Below are 26,576 nucleotides of genomic sequence, written 5' to 3' on the forward strand. Positions count from 1 at the left end.
TTAAAGATAAGAGGTAGAGAACTAAATGAGGCCACAACACTAATTGCAAATCGAGGATTGTGGTGACGTTTAGTAAATTCTCAGAGGCTTGCAGACTGAACGCTGAAAGGCATAACAGTCTATAATGATAATGTATGTAGGAACATGTTGCACAAGGACTAAATGAAAAGGCTGAAGGAAACACTCTAGAGGAAGAGTGGAGAGTCATGAAAAATGAAGTCAGTAGGGCAGCTGAAGAAATGTTAGGAAGGAAAAAAAGATCAACTAAGAATCAGTGGATAACTCAGGAGATACTAGACCTGATTGATGAACGACGAAAATACAAGAATGCTAGAAATGAAGAGGGCAGAAAAGAATACAGGCGATTAAAGAATGAAGTGGATAGAAAGTGCAAGGCAGCTAAGGAAGAATGGCTGAAGGAGAAATGCAAGGATGTCGAAGGCTGTATGGTCCTGGGAAAGGTAGATGCTGCATACAGGAAAATCAAGGAAACCTTTGGAGAAAGGAAATCTAGATGTATGAATATTAAGAGCTCAGATGGAAAACCACTTCTAGGGAAAGAAGACAAAGCAGAAAGATGGCAGGAGCATATCCAACAGTTGTATCACGGTAAAGATGTAGATAATTTGGTTTTGGAACATGAAGAGGCTGTTGATGCTGATGAAGATGACATTCCCTCTGAATTACTGACTGCCTTAGGAGAAACCAGCATGGCAAGGTTATTTCATTTAGTGTGCAAGATGTATGAGACAGGAGAAGTCCCATCCGATTTTCAGCAGAATGTTGTTATACCTATTCCCAAGAAAGCCGGTGCTGACAGGTGTGAAAACTACCGCACCATTAGTTTAGTATCTCATGCCTGCAAAATTTTAACACGTATTATTTACAGAAGAATAGAAAAACAAGTTGAAGCTGAGTTGGGAGAAGATCAATTTGGCTTCAGAAGAAATGTAGGAACACGTGAAGCTGATCTTAGAGGATCGAATCAAGAAGGACAAGCCCACGTACATGGCATTCGTAGATCTAGAAAAGGCATTCGATAATGTTGATTGGACCAAGCTATTTATGATTCTGAAGATGATAGGGATCAGATACCGAGAACGAAGAATTATCTACAATCTGTATAAAAATCAGTCTGCAGTGATAAGAATCGAGGGCTATGAAAAAGAAGCAGCAATCCAGAAAGGAGTGAGGCAAGGCTGCAGTTTGTCCCCTCTCCTTTTCAATGTTTACATAGAACAGGCAGTAAAGGAAATCAAAGAGAAATTTGGAAAGGGAATCACAGTCCAAGGAGAGGAAATCAAAACCTTGAGATTTGCCGATGATATTGTTATTTTATCTGAGACTGCAGAAGATCTCGAGAAGTTGCTGAATGGTATGAATGAAGTCTTGGGTAAGGAGTACAAGATGAAAATAAGTCCAAAACAAAAGTAATGGAGTGCAGTCGAACGAAGGCAGGTGATGTAGGAAATATTAGATTAGGAAATGAAGTCTTAAAGGAAGTAGATGAATATTGTTACTTGGGTAGTAAAATGACCAAAGATGGCAGAAGTAAGGAGGACATAAAATGCAGACTAGCACAAGCAAGGAAGAGCTTTCTTAAGAAAAGAAATTTACTCACTTCAAACATTGATATTGGAATTAGAAAGATGTTTTTGAAGACTTTCTTGTGGAGCGTGGCATTGTATGGAAGTGAAACATGGACGATAACTGGCTCAGAAAGAAAGAGAATAGAAGCTTTTGAAATGTGGTGTTACAGAAGAATGCTGAAGGTGAGATGGATAGATCGAATCACGAATGAAGAGATACTGAATCGAATTGGTGAGAGGAGATCGATTTGGCTAAATTTGACCAGAAGAAGAGATAGAATGATAGGACACATCTTAAGACACCCAGGACTTGTTCAGTTGGTTTTTGAAGGAAGTGTGGGGGGTAAGAACGGTAGGGGTAGACCAAGATATGAATATGACAAGCAGATTAGATCAGATGTAGGATGCAATAGTTACGTAGAACTGAAAAGGTTAGCACAGGATAGGGTGGCATGGAGAGCTGCATCAAACCAGTCTAGAGATCAGTGTAAGGTAGAAATTTACACAGGTCCGAGATGTTGAATATGACAGAATTTGATTACTGTACTATCTGAGGTATTTCACAATGTACACAGAGAATGAGAATACGTGGTTAATTTTATTGACATTTGAGAGTGAGCTAAAGACCAGATGTGGGAGCAGGAAGAAACAACAACCCTAACTAACTTGCTGTTCCCTATCAAATGTTTACCCAGTCTTTACGTCCAGGAGAGCAGCGTGGATAAAGCAACATAAAAGAACAACATGGGTCCAAAACTTCTGGCTGCAGCCTTCATCAGGCAAGGATGATCGTCATTGTTGGCAAGTAGAAGTGAGGACAAATAAAATAGCTTTCAAAACCAACAATAAAAATATGAACGTTTTACACAATACTTCACATATCAACAAGACCAGCAGTTTTTTAAAATCAGCAGAAAACTTCAATATAAGATACCATGAGGACACTAACGCAATAAAATACAAGTTTTCAGCTATCGGCCAACACCTGCAAGATTATAACCATAATTTTACCAATATTGAACAGGACATGGACATCCTTCAATTAGCAAATAAGGGTCCTTTACTCAACATAATAGAAAATTACTACATACACTTAGAGCAATATTTTAACACCAATTACAATCTCAGAGTAACCCAATATACTTTACGATTTATTTATCACTTTTCTCAGAAACAATAATGTAGCCAACCAGAACTCAATCCTAAGTTTAATTAAAGGTACTTTTCCAATACAATAACCCTTTCTCCCGCACACTTCAGCTCCGCCTTAAATCCCCCCCACCCCATCCCCTCCCGAGCCACCTCCACTCTACCCAACCCGCACGCGCCTGCCCTCCTCCTCGCCACCAGTCGCACACTATCAGCTAAGCTACACACACCACAGCGCAAGGTAATTATCCATTCATTTTGTGGTAATCTTTTCCTCTTTCCGCGCATTTCGCTTTTTACTGGCTTTTCTCAATTTTAATAGGTCCAATTTGTTTTCTGGTATGAATGAGAATTCCACCAATTAATATCACCACGCACAGTGTCTACTTTCTTCTCAACAAGAATTCAAAAAACTTCACATTCTGCACAACAATCAACCATGCAGCCCATCAACATGGCTTGAATACACCAATTGCCAAATTCTTTGCTTAAGCTGATACAGTGTACAGTCAACTCTTTTAGAGATTATCAACGACACATTTTGTTACTCAGACATTGTACATACGTGTATATTTTTATATGTGTGTCAGTTTACATTGTGTTCATTCTTATTGCCACAGCACCCATTATGTATCACCAGGACCTACTGAATTTCATGAGTCTATACATTTTAACAACACAAACCACTTTATTTGTACTTTTGTTCCAGAATTCTTAGCATGTATAATGTACTTGTATTAATTATTACTCACCTATTCACACGTAATATTTCATTTTCATTTGCAATATTTCAACCACACTTCACATTGTAAAATTATATTTTCATAAGACTCTTACTGCTAGAAGACATGTTTCAGGATTTTGTCAAATATTGTGTATATTTTAATATGGCTGATGATGACCCCGAGTGGAGTTGAAACTAGTCCCATGTAATGTAAATATTGTAAATACAACTTAGTATTGAATAAGTGGAAAACTCTACTGTACATTATTTATATGCAAACAGACAAGAACATGGAAAGCAAGGAGCGGTTATCTAATGTTAAGGCACCTGAGCACCAGTTGATGACCCACTTCGGAATCTCTCAGGGCGAGAGCACGGGAAGTAGGAGGTAAATGTCTGAAACTGTAAAACATTCACGAAACATGGTTTGATGGTGAATGGGGACAGGAAGATCTATGTTGGCGGTTTTGCAAGTACTGCTAGTGTAGTGTACTGATGGGTACACACATGACGATTTGTTGGTGATGCTGCTTGGTGTATGTACAGTGGCTGTGTTCACAGGGAAAAGAAGATGCAGGTTGGTATTGTACATAATTAGTGAGAACGCTTTTGAGGTTAGTTGGGCACCTGAAAATAAGTGTGGAGCTTCATGGAAGAAGATCCCGGGTGTGGGAAGAGAAGGAGAGAAGATAGAATGCTTGCTTTAAAAAGTTATTCATTTTGTGTAGACCTGGAAGATACGTGGTAATGAAGGTTGTTTACGGAGATCTGGTGATCAAGCAATTGGATAAGGTAAACACCTTCCTCAGGTGGTGGTTGTGGTTGCTGTTGTTGGCATGAGTTTTAGACTTAGAATAAATCCGTTTGCCCCAGATGGCCAGACTGAATGGTGAAGACAGTTTACTATGATATGGGTGAAAACTGTTTTAACGGAGATAATGCTGATGGTTAGTGGCTTTGATGTGTATGGAGGAATCGATTCTGCTATCCTGCAGTTGGAGGGCAACATCAAGGACATTGAGAGATGTGGGGAAGATCTGTCGACTGAAATGAACACTAGAGAGGTTGAGTTGCAAGATATTCTTTCTCAAGTTTTCCCATGAAGAAGTTGGATAAGAGGCAACCATCCTGCCGCCCATAGCAATGCCACAAATGAGTTGGAATAATTCCCGCTTGAAAATGAAAAAAATGTGGGTTGGGATGTACTGTGCGAGGTAGATGAGGAAGGAAGTGCGAGGCAAGCTGTCAGCAGGATGTTGATATAAAGTGAAGAACATCAACAGAAAACTGGAAGGTCTGAGGGATGTTGATGTAAAGTGAAGTAACATCAATAGAAACTGGAAGGTCTGAGGGATGTTGATGTAAAGTGAAATAACATCAATAGAAACTGGAAGGTCCGAGTGATATTGGTGTAAAGTGAAGTAACATCAGTAGAAACTGGAAGGTCCGAGTGATATTGGTGTAAAGTAACATCAATAAAACTGGAAGGTCCGAGGGATGTTGGTATACAGTGAAGTGACATCAATGGAAACTGGAAGGTCTGAGGGATGTTGATGTAAAGTGACATCAATAGAAACTGGAAGGTCTGAAGGATGTTGGTGTAAAGTGAAGTGACATCAATAGAAACTGGAAGGTCCGAGGGATGTTGGTGTAAAGTGAAGTGACATCAATGGAAACTGGAAGGTCTGAGGGATGTTGATGTAAAGTGACATCAATAGAAACTGGAAGGTCCGAGGGATGTTGGTGTAAAGTGAAGTGACATCAATAGAAACTGGAAGGTCTGAGGGATGTTGGTGTAAAGTGACATCAATAGAAACTGGAAGGTCTGAGGGATGTTGGTGTAAAGTGAAGTGACATCAATGGAAACTGGAAGGTCTGAGGGATGTTGGTGTAAAGTGACATCAATAGAAACTGGAAGGTCTGAGGGATGTTGGTATACAGTGAAGTGACATCAATGGAAACTGGAAGGTCTGAGGGATGTTGATGTAAAGTGACATCAATAGAAACTGGAAGGTCTGAAGGATGTTGGTGTAAAGTGAAGTGACATCAATAGAAACTGGAAGGTCCGAGGGATGTTGGTGTAAAGTGAAGTGACATCAATAGAAACTGGAAGGTCTGAGGGATGTTGGTGTAAAGTGAAGTGACATCAATAGAAAGTGAAAGGCCTGAGGGATGTTGGTGTAAAGTAACATCAATAGATACTGGAAGGTCTGAAGGATATTGATGTAAAGTGATCACAATGGAAACTGGAAGGTCTGAAGGATGTTGATGTAAAGTGAAGTAACAATAGAAAGTGGAAGGTCTGAGGGATGTTGGTGTAAAGTAACATCAATAGATACTGGAAGGTCTGAAGGATGTTGATGTAAAGTGATCACCATGGAAACTGGAAGGTCTGAGGATGTTGGTGTAAAGTGAAGTGACATCAATAGAAACTGGAAGGTCCGAGGGATGTTGGTGTAAAGTGAAGTGACATCAATAGAAACTGGAAGGTCCGAGGGATGTTGGATGTTTCTTCTTTTCGACGTATTGCGGTCTTCTGCCCGAGCACTTGAGAAGGAGCCCATTGCCATTCCTCTTGCTGTACAAAGTGTCTTGTAATATGACCACAAACTACTTCAGGAGATACCTGTAGTGATATTACAAACAGAGATATGGACAAGCCTCCATACAGCTAGTTCTTGCCCTCACTTTTGGAAAATGGTATAGAACACAAACATTTTTAACTTTGATTCTAAATAAAGTTTGTCATCATCAATTTTATCAATTTTATGTTTTAGGTTCCCCCCACTCCCCCTACTTCATCTTTGACGCAGGGTCTGCTGTTTTGCATGTCAATCGTCACTACTGTCAATGTTTCAGAAATGAAGCCTGATGTCGGGGCTTGAGATGCAGGGCACATAACATTATCGTACCCACACAGCATCATTGCTTGGATGATACGATCACGTTGTTCAGTGAAACATGATGTTCATCTTTAATAGATGCTAGCCAACATTCACAGAGATGCCAGCTATTACAATTTAATCACAATAATTACAAATTACCCATAATAACTATGCCTTTACAAATCACACACCACAAATTACGATTTTTTTGTTGATTTTTAAATCCAAGTGTATGAAGTGTTGAAAAGGATACACAAGGAATGCCATTACAGCTTGAATTCTCAGAATATTTTTGGATTTCTCAGTAATCATTTATACCCCTTTCCTATCCCTCGTTTATGAATATTTCGAGTTTTCACGCGCCGAACGCAGTATGTGCTTCCAGTACCGGAAAAATGGACACCTGTCAAGCAGTATATCTCTCGGAGTTGTTGTCTTTGTTCGTCACATAATCAGACTTCCATGCAAGCATGCAAGTATGCAAGTTCTTTTGTCTTTGTTTTGGCGGCAAACTGGTGACAAACTCCGTTTTGCTGTGTGTGTGACTGTTGAAGAACTTAATCGTGCATTACGAAATACAAAATGTTTCAAATAATGTAGCGATTTCTTGTGCGTGTGATGATGTTAAGGGAGGAAAACTCGTAAGAATGGCCCTGTTTACTGCGTTCCTCAAAATCTCATTCACATGTGTTTTGTAGAGTGTGTAGCCGCGATTTTTGAGATGCGCACGATGAGGAAGAACAAGACTGTTAAGAGCTCTGTTGGTGCAGAGGATGCACATGATACATCACCAGTGTATGTTTACTGAACAGGAACTACAAGCTGCTAAAAGAGCAACTACAGAAATGATCCTTCAACCTCCACTCAGATATGTACTGTAAATCACCTGTAAGAATCATACACCCTTTATATGCCAGTCTATGAATATGTTACATTTGGTTGAATTGTATGTTGTTCATTGATATTTCAATGATATGTAAGTTAGTAAGATCTCAGAAAAAAAATTTCTACGGCCGCCATTGCCCCGCCCGTGCCCTAACGGCTACATTACGAATTGCCTTTCTTGAAAGTTGGCATCTCTGCATTCAGAATGACAGAAGGTGACTGGGCGTACGATGTTCAGGTGGATGGGTATCCTCAACTTCAGCCAGGGCCACTCAATAATGTCATACAAGATGGAAGATAGTAGGGCAAGAATTTCTGTCAAATTTTTGCAAGAAAACAAAAATAATGCAGGCTCACCTTTGAGAAGTGATTGTCCCCAAGTTTCACAAGAGGCGTGGTAGGAAACATTCGTTGCGGACTCATCACTAGAGAACCGTGATTCAAACTGTACAGGTTGCTCATAACCAACAAAAGGTCCGACGTCTTCTTGACGGGCAGGAAGCGACTGCGGGGTACATTGATTCCTGTAACACAAATTACCTCAATTCAGCAATGTAGCCATTCCGCTGTGTACCTGTGCGCTAAGCCCTCCGTATGTTGGTAGATTGCACTTGCTGCAAGTAGAAGACATTGCTGACAGGATAAGAGGATTGCACACTCCTGTTGAGTGTGGTACACACAACACAAGCAGAGTTGTGTTGGTCCCATTCAGTCTCTTTGTACTAGTATGGCAGCTATGTTCCACTCCCCTGCCACTGCCTCCTACAATGATAGAGGAAGATATGCGCTTTGTGATTACGGCATAACAGAGCTACTTACCAACTGTGTCCAAACATTCACTCCACGTATTTCGAGCTTTACCTAACCGCCTTCGGCAGCTTGGTCTTCGCCTCAATACAAAAATAAGATAGAATAACTTGTAACCAGCCTGTCATAGGTACGACATCGTAACTAGTGTAAAACCTTCAATTATTATGTTTAATATATTTTAATTATAGTTTATTTAATGCTAAGCTATCTTTTATTAAGTGTTAAACATGACTAGTATATGATTTCCCTGTAAATATGTAGTATAAAATTGTATAACCTCAAATACGTGTTGTTAACCTCAAATTCTAGAGAGTTGAAAGCGGTAGAAAATTCCATAATATTTGTATGTTAGACTTATTGTACAATATTTGGTATATCTGAAGAGTTCTGGAAACTTACTGTAAGGTTTTATTATCCAGATACATGTAGAGACATTACGAATGTTGTAGATATTTCCATGTACATTTTTAAATATTGAAGGAAAGTTCTAGTACCCATTTGACTAGCTGGTCGATTGATGTTTTAAGTGTTTCATTAGAGTGTTGTAAGAACTCTTCCAGAAGTCAATCATTCTAGATGGTTGATCGAATAGTATAAATATCGAGCTGTCAGTCAGTGAAGTCAGTTCTTAGTTCTAAGTTCGCAGATCTTGGTTCTTGGGACTCAGGCAAGTGATGGACTGGGAGCGACTGTTGGGCTCCGAGGTGGAGTCTGAGTACTGGACTCAAGTGAGTCAGGCGGTGAATTCAAGAGAGAGTATGTCAGTGTTGTTGGTATCTGTACTTCAGGGTATTCCGCTATTGAGTGTTGTATATAGCGTCATTTGCTATTGTGTATAATTGTGTGTTGTGACGTACAGCGTAAATAAAGTAATTTATACAAGGAAGTGTGATATTTATTTACACCAAATAAAATCGCATCGCACAACGATAAGCCTAGATACCGTCAGCAATGATTTGATAATGATTACTGTGTGCGAGTACCTGAACTGCCGTGCTCCATGCAGCACATAACACAATACCATACACAGTTTCAGTCTGTCAAAACAAATGCACGATTAATAAAATTAGAAAACATTCAGTGAGAAATTACACCTGAAAAAGATATTATTGAATTAAACAGAGAATAACATGTTTTGTTCCTGACAGAACATCTTTTATCCTCTTCTGCTTCTATATGCCTCGCCCAGACAGTGTTCTTCGACCTTCAGCAACCTGGCGGTTCGTATTCCCGACGTTCTTTTTCTGTTCTTCGATTTTACCCTTTAAAATGAGGTGTAATACTGCATATCTTATAACACATGCAGTAGTTCTCTTTTAGAGTTTGTTCATTACACACATGCTCTATCCAGGAGACTTTTAGCATTCATCTATAAAAGCACATTTCTAGAGCTTCCAACCTTGTTATTAAGGTCCAAGCTTCAACTCCATAAAGCAAAATTGACCAAACATAACATTTAACCATGCCCAAGTTTAAGGCGTTATCACACAGATTTTCTTGAATGCTGATCTTGCCATTTCTATACAGGTCTTAATTTTGAGATCTGGGTTTAAATCATCTGATATCCAACAACCAAGGTATTTAAATTTGTCAACTTGTTGGATTTGTTGACCTTTCAGTTTCAGAATAGATTTAACTTTTCCTCGACTGAAAACCACTAGTTTAGATTTCTTAGTGTTGACTGCGACACCCATTTCTTCTTGAAATGTATTAAGCTTGTGTAAGTAGAGTTGTAGGCTTTCAATATTACTGGCAAGAAGTATTGTGTCATTTGCATATCTGAGTGTGCTTATTAGTTCTCCATTGATCTTGATTCCCACTTATGTATCTGTTCCTCCCTTAAATACAGCTCCCGAATAGATGTTGAATAATAATGGGGATAAAACACAGCCTTGTTGACTCCCTTGCCTAATTTCCATCACCATCACTCTTCACCACACCTTTTTGATTCCAGTAGAGGTTTTTGATGATTCTGTCTTTCCTTGTCTTTCCTATCATACTTCTTAGGAATCTCACTTCACTGGCTTGAATTCTGCTCTCTGGCCTGCTAGTCAAAGTCCAAGTCACAGCTGCACAAGTCAGTATGGGTACATAATACATTTTATATATTATCTCTTTACTTATCCTTGGTAGTTCTTTGCTCCAAACAAGTTTTCTTGCCCTTTGGTAGAATTCATTACCCTGCTGTACCCTCCTGCTAATCTCCATCTCAATGCACTAATTCACTTCCTAAGTATTGAAAGTGTCTACAATTTCCAGACTCTGAGTTCCAATTTTCACAGTGCCCTTTCCTTGCCTTTCCCCTCTCGATATCACCATAGTCTTGCTTTTCTCTGTACTGATTTTCATGCCATACTTCCCAATTATTTTGTTCAGTACATCTAATTGTTGTTGCACTTCTTTGCTGTTCCGTCCGACTCGTTGGCTGAACGGTCAGCATACTGGCCTTCGGTTCAGAGGGTCCCGGGTTCGATTTTCGGCCAGGTCGGGGATTTTAACCTTAATTGGTTAATTCCAATGGCACGGGGGCTGGTTGTATGTGTTGTCTTCATCATAATTTCATCCATCATGACACGCAGGTTGCCTACGGGAGTCCTGCACCTGGGGAGCCAAACCTGTTCTGGGATATCCCGGCACTAAAAGCCATACGACATTTCATTGTTGTTCTTTCCCCAGATCACATCATCTGCAAACAGCAGTATCTTCATCTCTCTATCTCCACAGGCTTCCTTTGTTTCCTTTACAATTTTGTCCATGACCATAATAAACAAAAGAGGTGACAGCACACTCCCCTGTCTTAGTACAGTCTTATTCTTAAACCATTCTGCCTTTCCAATTGGGGTCAGTACTCTGCTAACATAGTTGTTGTACACTGCTTGCACCATTTCTAATGTTTCTCTTCCGAGTCTCTTTTTAACCATGGTTTCCCAAACCTTCTCTCTGGGGACACTATCATATGCCCTTTCTATATCTGTGCCAAAGATTGGGTCCACTGTAGATCTTCCACTCCTTAAGCCATATTGTTCCTCCTGTAACTCTCCTTCAACCTTTCTTCTTTCTAATATCCATTCCAGTATTTTAACTACCTGCAATATAAGTGTGATTCCTCTATAGTTATCACAAACTTTCTTGTCCCCTTTCTTAAACACTGGTATTATTATCCCTTTTTTCCAGTCTACTGGTACACATTTGTGTTTCCACATCCACTTTAGTAGTCGGTAAAACCATTGCATACCAGCAGGTCCAGCAGCTTTTAGCATTTCCACACTGATTTCATCCATCCCTGTTGCTTTTCCCATCTTCATCTTTTGTACCGCTAACTCCATCTCCCGCATCGTTGAGTGCTCTCTCTCCCCTGTGCAGTTGTTCACATTCAATAGCTTATCAAAATACTCCTTCCATCTTCTCTTTATCTCTTCTGGGTGTGTTAACAATTCCCCATATTCCTTTCTCACTAGCTTTGTGATAACTCTGTCTGTCCTCTTACTTCTTAGAAGTCAATACAGCATTTTTTACTGCCCCTCACATCCACTTCCATATTTTGTATAAATTCTTCCCAGCTCTTCTTCTTTTCTTCTCCTACCACCTTCTTACATCTCCGTTTGCTGTTGAGATACTTCCTTTTGCCTTCTTCTGTTTGATCTCAGTTCCATTCTCGCCAGGCTTTTCACCACTTTCCTAACTTCCTCATTCCACCACGGTGTCTCCTTTTCTTTCACTCTTGTAGATGTCCTCCCACAAGCACTCTCTGCTGCACTAACAAATGCCTTTTTAAAACTGACTCCTCTTCTACATTTTCCACTTAAGTAACTGGGATTTGTTGCTTCTATCTCTCCTGAAAATCTTCCTGTACAGTTTTGTCTTTCAATTTCCATACTTTTATTTTGCTTTCTCTTATTCCTGTTAGTTTTTCAGTTTTTCCCAACCATAATTTTGCCACCGCAACTCTATGGTCCCCATCAAATGCTTCTCCTGGTAAAGTTGTCACATACCGAGCTCGATAGCTGCAGTCGCTTAATTGCGGTCAGTATCCAGTATTCGGGAGAGAGTGGGTTCAAACCCCATTGTCGACAGCCCTGAAGATGGTTTTCCGTGGTTTCCCATTTTCACACGAGGCAAATGCTGGGGCTGTACCTTAATTAAGGCCACAGCCGCTTCCTTGCCACTCCTAGCCATTTCATATCCCATCGTCGCTATAAGACCTATCTGTGTCGGTGCAACGTAAAGCAACTTGTAAAGAAAAAGAAAAAAAGTTGTCACATCCATCAACTTCCCGCGATTTGTCCTTCCCACCAAAAAGTACTCGATTACTGATTTTGCTCTTCTGTCACCCCGCCCATATCGCATAATTTTCATCCTGTTTTTCTTTTGAAACCATGTGTTCCCGACTATAAGTCCATTCCCTTCACAGAAGTCCACTAATTCTTCTGCTTCACAGTTCTTTTTCCCATATCCATATGGTCCAATGACTTTTTCCTTTCCTTGTCTCTCGTTTACAACCTGTGCATTCAGATCTCCCATAATAACCACTTCTATACCTGAAATTTCTCTTTCTGCTTTCTCCAAGAATCCTTCAATATCTTCTTCCCTGTTTCCTGTCTGTGGTGCATACAGTTGTATGAAGTCCATCACTTCATTCTTCATCTTTAGTCTAATCTTCATTATTCTTTCACTCACACATTCTACCACTTCAACGTACTCCTCCACTCCAGTTGCTTTGAAATGATTAGTCCCACTCTGTTTATGGCCACCACTCCAGTCACTTCACTCAGCCCCATAATCTCCACCTTCTTCTTCATGAAATCTACTACTTCCTGTCAGGGTCATAAGATTTACTATTCCTATCTTAATGTTGGTTTCTCACAGTTCCCCCAGTACCCTTACAACTGCACGTCGCCTTATGCAGGGGACGCCCTAACCTTTTCCGAGTTTGATTTACTAGTACCAGCTTTTAAAGATAAAAATTTCATTGTTCCGTATTGAAATTATTGATGTTAAGAATTAAATAACTGGAAAGAAGGTTCAACCTATTCAATACTCAAAAGAAAGAAACGTAGCAATCACATTTCTATTTAAATGGGACCGGTTTCGACCTTAGTCTAGGTCATCATCAGCCATAAAAAACATGTAAAATGTTTATGAATGTTGGAGGTCAGTTTACACTCTGTTAGGCACAAAGACACGACACAACATTCTGTCCTGCACAAAGTCACAACACTACCAATCAACATGCGAAGATCAAAAAGGCTTGAATTTGCAGACGAACAGATCTGTAGTAGAAAGCTGCCAGCTCCCGGTGACCAGCGCGGCACACTCAAGGTCACGCGCTGCGGCCAAACACCAAAGTAGAGTGGAGAACGTTTCGAAGGTCCAGAACCTGTCACGGCTGCGGGAAGCCAAGTACGTATATAAAAATATACGACGCCAATTAGTACAACCGAATGAGCACCCGTACTCCAGTTAAGTTCTTGGTAAACAGTTGACTTGAAAAAACAATTGTAGAGAGAAGAAAAAAATGTAGTAAAAAGCGCAATATCGGAAAAACAAATGAAAACTTATATGCACAGTGCGCTATTTTTTAAAAAGAAAAAATTTTTAGGTTATGATTGAAGTAGTTGAAGTTGGCGCAAGACAAAAATTTTTGAAAGAGGAGAATAAATTAAACGAGGAAGAGTGATAGTGAAATAAGAGAAAGAATAAAAGAAATTGAAGTTAGATGGTAATGAGGAAAGATAAGATAGGGAAATGAAGGAGGGGTAGTTTAAGGTGGGTTAGGAGGGTGGGTTATTGGAGGAAGAAAATGTGGGTGGGAACTATGTAAGACATGGAAAATAGAATTGAGGTTTTGGAATTTGGAATTTTTGAGAAGAAGAATTAGGAAGTCAAAAAGGATATTGGGTTTTTCAGAAATGTCGTTTAAATTGAAATTAGGGTTGAAGTACTGGTCAAGGTGGATAAAGCAATTTTCAGTAATGTTTAAGAGGGGGCCTTTGTTAATGATTTTAAGTATGTTTATGTCATTGTCAATACTGGTGAAACTATGTTTGGAGTCTTGTATGTGCTGTCCTATGGCAGAGAATCTGTTGTATTTAATGGCATTGACATGTTCAGAGTACCTGATATTGAAGTTGCGGCCAGTTTGTCCGACGTAGGAGGAACTGCAGTTGTTGCATTTAAATCTGTATACACCTGATTTAGAAAAAGCATTAGACTTATTTAGAGATTTAGAGTTGTGTAAAATATCAAGACTTCTATTGTTAGTTCTAAAAGAAATTTTCATATTATGTTTTTTAAAGATATTAGTTATTTTATAAGCATCCTGAGTAAAAGTGAAGGTGGGAAAAGCAGTTGGTTTTATTGTGTCTTTAGATAAAGTGGTTTTTGGACGGTGTTTGAATTTGTTGATGATGCGGTTAATGAAGGAGTTGTTAAAGCCATTAAATTTAGCAATGTTGCGGATGGTGTTTAATTCATTATTTAAATCTTTTTTGGACATGGGGGTGTTGAAGGCACGAAAAATTAAGCTGTTATAAGTAGCACATTTATGAGCTTGGGGGTGCGAAGAATCTTGTCTTATTGTAGTTGCTGTTTGGGTTGGTTTTCTGAAAATTTTGTAAGATAAATTCACCCTCGAATCAGAACACAACCAAACTCTTAATTTTCTAGACCTAACTATTACTAGACATCCTTCTTCTTTATCTTACAAAATTTTCAGAAAACCAACCCAAACAGCAACTACAATAAGACAAGATTCTTCGCACCCCCAAGCTCATAAATGTGCTACTTATAACAGCTTAATTTTTTGTGCCTTCAACACCCCTATGTCCAAAAAAGATTTAAATAATGAATTAAACACCGTCCGCAACATTGCTAAATTTAATGGCTTTAACAACTCCTTCATTAACCGCATCATCAACAAATTCAAACACCGTCCAAAAACCACTTTATCTAAAGACACAATAAAACCAACTGCTTTTTCCACCTTCACTTTTACTCAGGATGCTTATAAAATAACTAATATCTTTAAAAAACATACCGGTAATATGAAAATTTCTTTTAGAACTAACAATAGAAGTCTTGATATTTTACACAACTCTAAATCTCTAAATAAGTCTAATGCTTTTTCTAAATCAGGTGTATACAGATTTAAATGCAACAACTGCAGTTCCTCCTACGTCGGACAAACTGGCCGCAACTTCAATATCAGGTACTCTGAACATGTCAACGCCATTAAATACAACAGATTCTCTGCCATAGGACAGCACATACAAGACTCCAAACATAGTTTCACCAATATTGACAATGACATAAACATACTTAAAATCATTAACAAAGGCCCCCTCTTAAACATTACTGAAAATTGCTTTATCCACCTTGACCAGTACTTCAACCCTAATTTCAATTTAAACGACATTTCTGAAAAACCCAATATCCTTTTTGACTTCCTAATTCTTCTTCTCAAAAATTCCAAATTCCAAAACCCCAATTCTATTTTCCATGTCTTACATAGTTCCCACCCACATTTTCTTCCTCCAATAACCCACCCTCCTAACCCACCTTAAACTACCCCTCCTTCATTTCCCTATCTTATCTTTCCTCATTACCATCTAACTTCAAATTCTTTTATTCTTTCTCTTATTTCACTATCACTCTTCCTCGTTTAATTTATTCTCCTCTTTCAAAAATTTTTGTCTTGCGCCAACTTCGACTACTTCAATCATAACCTAAAATTTTTTTCTTTTTAAAAAATAGCGCACTGTGCATATAAGTTTTCATTTGTTTTTCCGATATTGCGCTTTTTACTACATTTTTTTCTTCTCTCTACAATTGTTTTTTCAAGTCAGCTGTTTACCAAGAACTTAACTGGAGTACGGGGGCTCATTCGGTTGTACTAATTGGCGTTGTATATTTTTATATACGTACTTGGCTTCCCGCAGCCGTGACAGGTTCTGGACCTTCGAAACGTTCTCCACTCTACTTTGGTGTTTGGCCGCAGCGCGTGACCTTGAGTGTGCCGCGCTGGTCACCGGGAGCTGGCGGCTTTCTACTACAGATCTGTTCGTCTGCAAATTCAAGCCTTTTTGATCTTCGCATGTTGATTGGTAGTGTTGTGACTTTGTGCAGGACAGAATGTGGTGTCGTGTCTTTGTGCCTAACAGAGTGTGAAACTGACCTCCAACATTCATAAACATTTTACATGTTTTTTATGGCTGATGATGACCTAGACTAAGGTCGAAACCGGTCCCATTTAAATAGAAATGTGATTGCTACGTTTCTTTCTTTTGAGTATTGAATAGGTTGAACCTCCTTTCCAGTTATTTAATTCTTAACATCAATAATTTCAATACGGAACAATGAAATTTTTATCTTTAAATGCACAAGCTAACCAAGCTAAACAAAAAGCCTTCTCTTATATGGGCCTTAAGATCAAGATCGCTAAATTAGGAAAAGACATCGACTTCCTGAAACAATGCATATCCTACAATCTTACCCCCAAATTTCTTCGAAGTTGTACCAGAAAAAACATTTCTTCTCCTCACATGTTAAAAACCCAAAAAATAACCAACAAAATTTGGTTAAAAAACGAAATTCGTTTCTTATACAAGAAAAAATCATTTTTAAACAACAGATTATACGAAACACATCTAGAAATTGCTAATCTTCTCCCGAGTGCACAATGGAACCTCTTCCTAACTCAAGTAGACAATAACAATAAATTATTTCATGTACTGTCAATCAAACAACAAACCCTAGAGAAAAAACTCAAAATTCTTAAGAACAACTCTTCTTCACATAAATTCCACTTTAAGAACCGTAACACACCCTCCAAAACTATTGAACAATTCCATCCTCCCATCGTAAATCTATCTAAAATAACTCTGAGCGATGATGAAAACTCAATCCTTTCGAAGGGCTTCAAACACAATTGGCCCAATCTCAACACTTTCAATGTAGCCACCAAGTTAATTATTGAATCTGATATAGCCATTAACAAAATGCCAACAGATGAACAAGATGAAATCAGATATGAAGTAAAAAGGAAACTTGAAAAAATCTTCATTAACAATAACAAAAACACTTCTCTTATTAATAATAATAATAATAATAATAATAATAATAATTTAATTAAAGATAATAAAACCATTTCAGATCTTAAAAAGAAAATCAATGACAATAATCTCATTATCACCAAATCTGATAAAGGCAACACTACTGTCATAATGGATAAAACTGACTACTTAGATAAAACCAAAAACTTTTTCAGTGACCCATCTTTTTCTATAATAAAAAAAGACCCAACCACAAAAATCCAACGCCTACTCAAACATACTTTAAAAAACGTTTCCTTTCTCCTCACAGATCAAGAAAAAACTAAACTAATAAACATGAACCCTGGACTACCCACTGCCAAAGCCCTCCCTAAAATTCACAAAACTAACATTCCTATCCGTCCAATTATCAATTACAGACCCAGTCCCCTATACAACACTTCTAAATTCATCCAAACATTTTTATTAAAAAATTATCGATTTTTATCCAACAAATCTATCAAAAACACTTCTGATCTAATCAACAAATTAAAAAATTTTGAAATCCAACCAAATTTTTCTCTCCATTCTTTTGACATTGTCAACATGTACCCTAGTATTCCAATTCCAAAATTATTCCCCATTATAAACAACAACCTAAACAAATTCAGTAACCTAAGTAAACTTGAAATTCAAGACTTCATGTCTATTTTAAAATTAGTTCTCAACAATAATTATTTTACCTTTGACAACACCATTTATCAACAAGATGGCTTGGCTATGGGCTCACCTGCTTCTGGCATTCTTGCTGAAATTTACCTCGACTTCTTAGAAAACACAAGAATTAATAATAATAATAATTTCTCCAACATCCTCTTTTGGGCGAGATATGTCGACGACACATTGGTAATATTAAATGAGGAATCAACCAACGCAGCCTCTACACTTCTTCATCTCAACAACTTAGACTCTAACATTAAATTCACCCTCGAATCAGAACACAACCAAACTCTTAATTTTCTAGACCTAACTATTACTAGACATCCTTCTTCTTTATCTTACAAAATTTTCAGAAAACCAACCCAAACAGCAACTACAATAAGACAAGATTCTTCGCACCCCCAAGCTCATAAATGTGCTACTTATAACAGCTTAATTTTTCGTGCCTTCAACACCCCTATGTCCAAAAAAGATTTAAATAATGAATTAAACACCATCCGCAACATTGCTAAATTTAATGGCTTTAACAACTCCTTCATTAACCGCATCATCAACAAATTCAAACACCGTCCAAAAACCACTTTATCTAAAGACACAATAAAACCAACTGCTTTTCCCACCTTCACTTTTACTCAGGATGCTTATAAAATAACTAATATCTTTAAAAAACATACCGGTAATATGAAAATTTCTTTTAGAACTAACAATAGAAGTCTTGATATTTTACACAACTCTAAATCTCTAAATAAGTCTAATGCTTTTTCTAAATCAGGTGTATACAGATTTAAATGCAACAACTGCAGTTCCTCCTACGTCGGACAAACTGGCCGCAACTTCAATATCAGGTACTCTGAACATGTCAATGCCATTAAATACAACAGATTCTCTGCCATAGGACAGCACATACAAGACTCCAAACATAGTTTCACCAGTATTGACAATGACATAAACATACTTAAAATCATTAACAAAGGCCCCCTCTTAAACATTACTGAAAATTGTTTTATCCACCTTGACCAGTACTTCAACCCTAATTTCAATTTAAACGACATTTCTGAAAAACCCAATATCCTTTTTGACTTCCTAATTCTTCTTCTCAAAAATTCCAAATTCCAAAACCCCAATTCTATTTTCCATGTCTTACATAGTTCCCACCCACATTTTCTTCCTCCAATAACCCACCCTCCTAACCCACCTTAAACTACCCCTCCTTCATTTCCCTATCTTATCTTTCCTCATTACCATCTAACTTCAATTTCTTTTATTCTTTCTCTTATTTCACTATCACTCTTCCTCGTTTAATTTATTCTCCTCTTTCAAAAATTTTTGTCTTGCGCCAACTTCGACTGCTTCAATCATAACCTAAAATTTTTTTTCTTTTTAAAAAATAGCGCACTGTGCATATAAGTTTTCATTTGTTTTTCCGATATTGCGCTTTTTACTACATTTTTTTCTTCTCTCTACAATTGTTTTTTCAAGTCAACTGTTTACCAAGAACTTAACTGGAGTACGGGTGCTCATTCGGTTGTACTAATTGGCGTCGTATATTTTTATATACGTACTTGGCTTCCCGCAGCCGTGACAGGTTCTGGACCTTCGAAACGTTCTCCACTCTACTTTGGTGTTTGGCTGCAGCGCGTGACCTTGAGTGTGCCGCGCTGGTCACCGGGAGCTGGCGGCTTTCTACTACAGATCTGTTCGTCTGCAAATTCAAGCCTTTTTGATCTTCGCATGTTGATTGGTAGTGTTGTGACTTTGTGCAGGACAGAATGTGGTTTCGTGTCTTTGTGCCTAACAGAGTGTGAAACTGACCTCCAACATTCATAAACATTTTACATGTTTTTTATGGCTGATGATGACCTAGACTAAGGTCGAAACCGGTCCCATTTAAATAGAAATGTGATTGCTACGTTTCTTTCTTTTGAGTATTGAATAAGTTGAACCTCCTTTCCAGTTATTTAATTCTTAACATTAGTACCAGCTTGGTTTTAATGGCAGATTGTGTCGAAAGCCTGCAGTCTAATATCTTGAAACTCGAAAATAGGTACGAGTATGATATGAAAATTAGCCTTTCAAAGACTAAACTGGCGTCAGTAGGTAAGAAATCCAAGAGAACTTTATGTCATATTGGTGATACAAAGCTGGAATAGATGGGCAATTTCAAGAGTTTAGGATGTGTGTTCTCCCAGGATGGTAATATAGTAAGTGTGATTGAATCAAGGTGTCGTAAAGCTAACGCACTGAGCTCGCAGTTGCAATCAACAGTCTTCTGTAAGAAGGAAGTCAACTCCCAGATGAAACTATCTTTACATCGGTCTGTTTTCAGACCAACTTTGCTGTACGGGAGCAAAAGCTGGGTTGACTCAGGATATCTTGTTCATAAGTTAGAAGTAACAGACATGAAAGTACACAGTTAAAATTGAAATAATAAATAAATAATAAATAAAGACATGAAAGTAGCGAGAACGATTGCTGGTAAAAGCAGGTGGGAACAATGGCAGGAGGGTACTCAGAATGAGGAGATAAAGGCTAAGTTAGAAATGAACTCAACGGATGAAGCTGTACGCATAAACCAGCTTCGGTGGTGGGGTCATGTGAGGAGGATAGATTACTTAACAGAATAATAGATCCTGTTATGGAGGGTAAGAGAAGTAGAGGGAGACCAAGATGATGATGGTTAGACTCAAAGATAAGAGGTATAAAACTAAATGAGGCCAAAGCACTAGTTGCAAATAGAGGATTATGGCGACGTTTATTAATTCAGTAATATTTATTAAAAATTCCATAAGTCATTTCCAAAATGATTCAAAATACAAAAACAATACAAACATACATTATCATTATAGACCGTTATGCCTGCAAGCCTCTGAAGTTACTAAACTGTATAATTCAATGCAGTTTGACGTGTTATGCTGTGACAATTTTATTCGAGACTGTCCTCAGTGACATACCACTGTAGAGTCAGGTGTTTGCTCAGTTTACATAGCTTTATGGTACTGTAATGCCCTTGGGAAAGTTGATCCGCATTGCATTGTTAGCTACGAGTTATACTGTTTGGTGTAATGCAAAAGTGCTGCTCTGGGAGTTGTCTGTAGAGCAAGGAAGAAGGAGGACACTTGTGATTGTCTCACGAAGAGCATGACAGCTACTTTTTCTTGTTCGACTATAGACGGCATTAGCCCAGGGCATTGAAGAAGGAATGAATCCTTAAATTTCTTTAATTTTATTTTGGTGTTTAAGTTTTCTTTATTTTCTGTGGCGTGTTCCTGATGTAAGTAACTGTTAAAATTGAAATAATGGATAAAGAGATTCAACCTATTCAATACAAAACAATAAGAAATGTAGTGAATTACATTCCCATTTAATAATAAGTAGAAATTGTACCGGTTTCGACCCGAGTCCAGGTCATCATCAGCCGATTAAAACATGAAAAACAATGCATAGGAAAAGGAAATAAAAGATCAAGTACAGTCCGGATCAGTAGAAGAGGCGATATAAAAATGAACGGGAGTAGACACTGTAAAACTCAGAAGAAGTAAAATGCAAGTCACTCAAAAGAAAACAGTGCGCAATTCTCTGAGCGACAGCATGGCACATGCAGCGCTAGGCAAAGTCCCACAATGTTTACGAATAGCGGAGAACGGTTAAATGAGCCCGTTTTTAAACACTGTCAGGCACAAAGTCACATCACAATCGAACACATACGAAGATCCATAATCGTGCAGGAGTTGAAGACGAGTAGATCCATTGAAGCAACTTGCCAGCTCCCGGAGATCAGCACGACACATTTAATATCAGGCACTGTGGTTTCAAACGCCAAAGTAAAATGGAGAATAGCTTGAAGATCCAGTAATTTTCCTCGGTCACGGGAAAGTAAGTATATAGATAAATATAATACAATTCAATATAATTGAATAAGTATACTTAGAACAGTTGACATGGAAAAACAAACAATTGTGAAGAGAAAAAAATATAGTAAAAAGCGCAATACCGGAAACAAATGAAAACGTATATGCACAGTGCACAATTTTTTAAAACGTAAAAAATTCAGGTCTTGTTTGAAGTAGTCGAAATCGGCGCAAGGCAGGAGTTGAGTATGGATGTTGCCGCCAAGTGCGAAGTGTGTGCAGTTCTTTGGTTTTTGAACATGTCGCGAGCACCGATTCGCAACACGTCCTTCCGTGGGAAATTATGGGACGAGCGCATCGAACGAGATTCGATCCGTGACCTCCCAGTCAGAAATCCCTAATAATCACGAATAGTTTAAGTGTAATATATAAAGGGAAGATATAGCAAGAAACAATGGGAGTGAATGAGTAAGTGTAATAGAATATCAGTGCAGTGAATAAGTGCAGAATTGCAATTATAATTAAAAGCATTTCTTAAAGCTAGTCTCAACTTGGAACATTTCAGTGAGTTGAGAATGAGGCAAACTTGTGCAATCAGAATATTGGTCAGAGAAACAAGTAAACAGACTACAAGGTCATAGTTAGAAGCTTTTAGTGGGTGGACCAGGGAAAGCAAACCTGTTGTTGGTCACGTAGCAAGGTGCCCTGTAAAAATAAGAACGCACGCTGTGGTGCAATAATTCTTTCTAGAAAGAATCTCTGGAAGGTCACCAGTCACATGTACATCCATGAGATGGGTGGGACCACACTTGAAGTAACCAATAGGAAACTAACAGATCAGTGATGTGAGGGAACATAGTAGTAGGGGATGACTTGTTCCAGAAGCTCAGAGAAATGATAAAGGGGAGTGACAAGGGAGCCTCTTGGTCATTCTGCATCATTCGGTCATTCTGTCATTCTTGGTCATTCTGTTGGTCGTTAATTCTGGTGTCATTCTGGCAGTTATTCTGTTAACATTGGAAAGGAACGTTCTCTTGGGAAGGGACGGACACTAGATCACTTGGCAGAGAACAGACTCTGTAGAATAAAGTCAGTGAAGATAGCAGTATATGGAGATAGTCAGATCACGCAGTAGTTGAGCCTGCCATCAGTTAGTGAAGACAGCAGTATAAGAAGTTATTCAAATTAGGCAGCAATTAAGACTGTCAAGCAGTAGAACTGGTTAGCAGTGTCCCACAGGGCAAAGTACAGAATTGGTCCATAGAGAACTCCCTGAGTGTTCGAAGGAGACTGTAGCTTCAGTTAGCATTCACCTTAGAGGTTGAGTCCTGAAGCCGTCAGGGAAGATTCAGAGGAACACCACAACGAGGATTCAAGAGAGAAGCAAGAAGAAAGAAGCTTCAAAACCTGAGATAAGTATCAATTAGTTAAGAGACTTTAAAGACTGAAGGGAATTTATAAATGTTATAAAGTGAATCATAGAAGTGTGTATTTTCCAAGGAAGTCAGAGACTGATAAACTGGTTATTTAAAAGTAATGTTGAGAAGAGAATAACTGCAGGTGCGATGTAATATTATTGGAAGGGTATATTTGATAGTTTGTTTAAATAAATTAGAGTAAGAATTTAATGATGTTAGAAAGTGTTTTATATCAAGGTCAAACTGATATTCACCGGGCGAGTTGGCCGTGCGTGTAGAGGCGCGCGGCTGTGAGCTTGCATCCGGGAGATAGTAGGTTCGAATCCCACTATCGGCAGCCCTGAAAAGGGTTTTCCGTGGTTTCCCATTTTCACACCAGGCAAATGCTGGGGCTGTACCTTAATTAAGGCCACGGCTGCTTCCTTCCAACTCCTAGGCCTTTCCTATCCCATCGTCGCCATAAGACCTATCTGTGTCGGTGCGACGTAAAGCCCCTAGCAAAAAAAAAAAAATCTGATATTCATCAAGGTCAATCTGATATTCGAACCCAAGTCCTCAGCCTGTCCTGTTCATAGAATACGACAAACGCAAAAGGTACTGAATCGACTGAAATGCATTGCCAATTGACGGAAGTGTATGGTGGGTCATGCATGGATGTCAAAGATGTTTGTCAGTGGTGCAGAGAGTTTGCAGCCGGTCGGACTGAAATCCACGACAAACGAACAAAGGAGCAGGAGACCGTCAATTCCCGTCAAGACAGTTGTGAAGGTTAAGCAAATCATCGTAAAAATCGGCGGATCACCCTGGATGATCCCTGCACTTTGGTTCCTGAGGTTTCCCGAAGTACCGCTCACAACTTCCTGAACAGCATGGCGGCGAGCTGGTATGACATGGGCATACAAAAACTGTCACTGGATTGACTGACATGGTGATAGCTAAATGTTCAAGCTGTAAAATGATATAAACCATTGTAGAAATAAACAGAGGTCTATGTATTTATAAAAATGTAGGAGACCTTATTTTTGGGATTACCTTCGTAAATCTGATGAGGGGTTTTGGAGAAACAATGTCTTAAAGTTGATGCATGGTTGAAACACACTTAAAAAAGGGCACTTCTTGCATTCCACTTGCGATAAAAAAAACATTACAATATAAATTAAAAGTTCGAAACCCACATGACCTAACATGAAATAAAACAAGGAAAGTGATGGTGGTGTTATATTTTCAGTGGGCTTATTGGTTATTTCATAAACCACCTCCTAACTCGAGTACATATAATATTTTGATCGACAGTATACACTGCCGATCCTTCTGCACTCTCTGTTTTCTGAAAACAGTTGATGGAATGTATCTGTCCAAGAATGACAAGATCCAGTTGATTGAATCTGTTTTCATAATAATGAAGACACTAATTTTCTTCTTGTACCCTTCAAAAGAAAATTGATCACTGGATTAACTCCCCTTGTAAATGTATTTACAACCACATCCCAATTATAAAAACTTGATCATCTTGTTGTCTTCATACTCATCAGTTTTGAAAATCAAAGTCAGTCCTCAAACTTCAGTGCTGTCTGTTCTAGGTAGACCTAAATTGTCGATACAGTCAATTTCTGTAACATTTTCACTTCCGCCAGATGTCACATTCGAGTCCCTTGCCTCACAGCACTATGACCGGGCTCCTTTACATGTTGGTTTCGTTAGACTGCACAACCTGTTTCCAAGGTTCTGTTGAAGACTTTTCTGTTTGGTGTTGTCACCGTCATTACTTTCATAACGTAGTTCAACGATCAGGCTAACAGATGACGTTCAAATCTAAATTTAATATTTCTTGCCCTTTCTTTCCTTTTTCCTTCATCGTGTAAAATTTAGCCATGCGACTTAAAGTATGGTTTCCTGGAGAGTGTCACAATTAATTTAGACCAAATATCTGATTATAAAGTGACATGATCTAACATGAAGTAAAAGTGTAGATTTTATTCCTGTGTAAATGATACGTACCAAGACCTCCTTCGAAACACTTCATGGCTGCACCCACAGCCGTCTCCAGTTGGATGACATTCAGGCCATTTTCTAGAGTCTTGTTGTTGACAATAATTTCCATGTTCAGAGTTCCCTCATCCAGAACACGTTCAATAGCTGTAAAGAGAAATAAGGATTCAGACCTATGATCATTGAACAGATGGATATAAAGGTAGAAAATTTACTTCTCAATCTCATTCACACAGTAAGTACAGGTCTCCCTTCTAAATTGCACAGAATGAATACTATCAGAAAACAGACAGGAAAGAAGGACTACTACATCACAAGGACTATTTTGATGAAGATGAATCTGGAGTAAATAAAATATTCACAACCTTGTATCAGTAATTTAAAAACACTCAATGTGCTTAGGTTTGAGCAGGAGACCGTCATTATCCAGCACAGTTTCAACAGGCCCTTTTCCTTGTTGTCACCAGAAACTCACATTATACCTTATTAGGCCTCATCTTGCCCTACCCAGTCATCCAAGCAGCCCTCTACTTTCAAATGTCATGAAGTCCTGTTCTAGCACAGAAACATGTCCACATCCAGTGTTCCTGCCCACAGATGATATCAAAAGTAGATACTGTTATTTTGGCCCTGGAATAACTGTACATATGTGTATTAGAAAAGTATGTGTGTGTGTAAAGAGAATAAAGTTATAGCATTACACTATTCTCTTGCCGGGCTGAGTGGCTCAGACGGTTAAGGCGCTGGCCTTTTAACCCCAACTTGGCAGGTTCGATCCTGGCTCAGTCCAGTGGTATTTGAAGGTGCTCAAATACGACAGCCTCGTGTCGGTAGATTTACTGGCACGTAAAAGAACTCCTGTGGGACTAAATTCCAGCAACTCGGCGTCTCCGAAGACCGTAAAAGTAGTTAGTGGAATGTAAAGCAAATAACATTATTATTTTTCTTCTTGAGGCACCTTCTCCTAGCGGAGGTTGGCGTGATGTTGCAGCATGGAAAGCATCTTCTGAAGTGCAGTTGTGCCATCTTCGGATGTCCTTCAGCCATGAATTCCTCCTCCTGCCAACAGACCTTTTTCCCTGTATTTTACCTTCAATGATGAGTTGTAACAGCTGGTACCTCTCGCCTCTCATAATGTGCCCTAGATATTGAGTTTTTCTTTTTTTAATGGTAAGTAATAGTTCTTTTTGTTTCTTCATGCGATGAAGAACTTCGTCATCTGAAATTTTCAGCACCCATGGTATTTGGAGCAGGCGGCGATATAGATACATTTCAGAAGCATCAATTCTTTTTTCTAGATTTTGGTCAAGGGTCCAGCTTTCACATCCGAAGAGAAAAATTGAGAATACATAGCACCGAATCATTCGCATTCTTAATTGCACACTTAGATCCGATTTTGTAAGTAGCTGTTTCATGCTAAAAAATTGCCTCCTGGGCTGTTCTATTCTAGATTTTATCTCTCTTGGAATCACATTCCTCATCTAGCACAGTACCCAAGTATCTGAAGGAGGATACTTGTTCAATCTTACT

General features: G+C 38.6%; 1 protein-coding gene across 6 annotated transcripts in view; it reads right to left on the reverse strand.

The window, feature by feature from the left end:
* Positions 1–26,576, reverse strand: part of UGP (UDP-glucose pyrophosphorylase) — a 339,813-nt gene that overhangs the window by 56,238 nt on the left and 256,999 nt on the right. For all 6 annotated transcript variants that reach the window (XM_067143688.2, XM_067143690.2, XM_067143686.2 and 3 more), the window contains 2 exons: positions 25,056–25,193; positions 7,590–7,756 (listed from right to left, as the gene is read on the reverse strand). In XM_067143688.2, the coding sequence (XP_066999789.1) occupies positions 7,590–7,756; positions 25,056–25,193 (305 nt within the window). The remainder of the gene's footprint in view (positions 1–7,589; positions 7,757–25,055; positions 25,194–26,576) is intronic.

This window comes from Anabrus simplex, chromosome 3, assembly GCF_040414725.1.
Source record: "Anabrus simplex isolate iqAnaSimp1 chromosome 3, ASM4041472v1, whole genome shotgun sequence".
Lineage (NCBI taxonomy): Eukaryota > Metazoa > Arthropoda > Insecta > Orthoptera > Tettigoniidae > Anabrus > Anabrus simplex.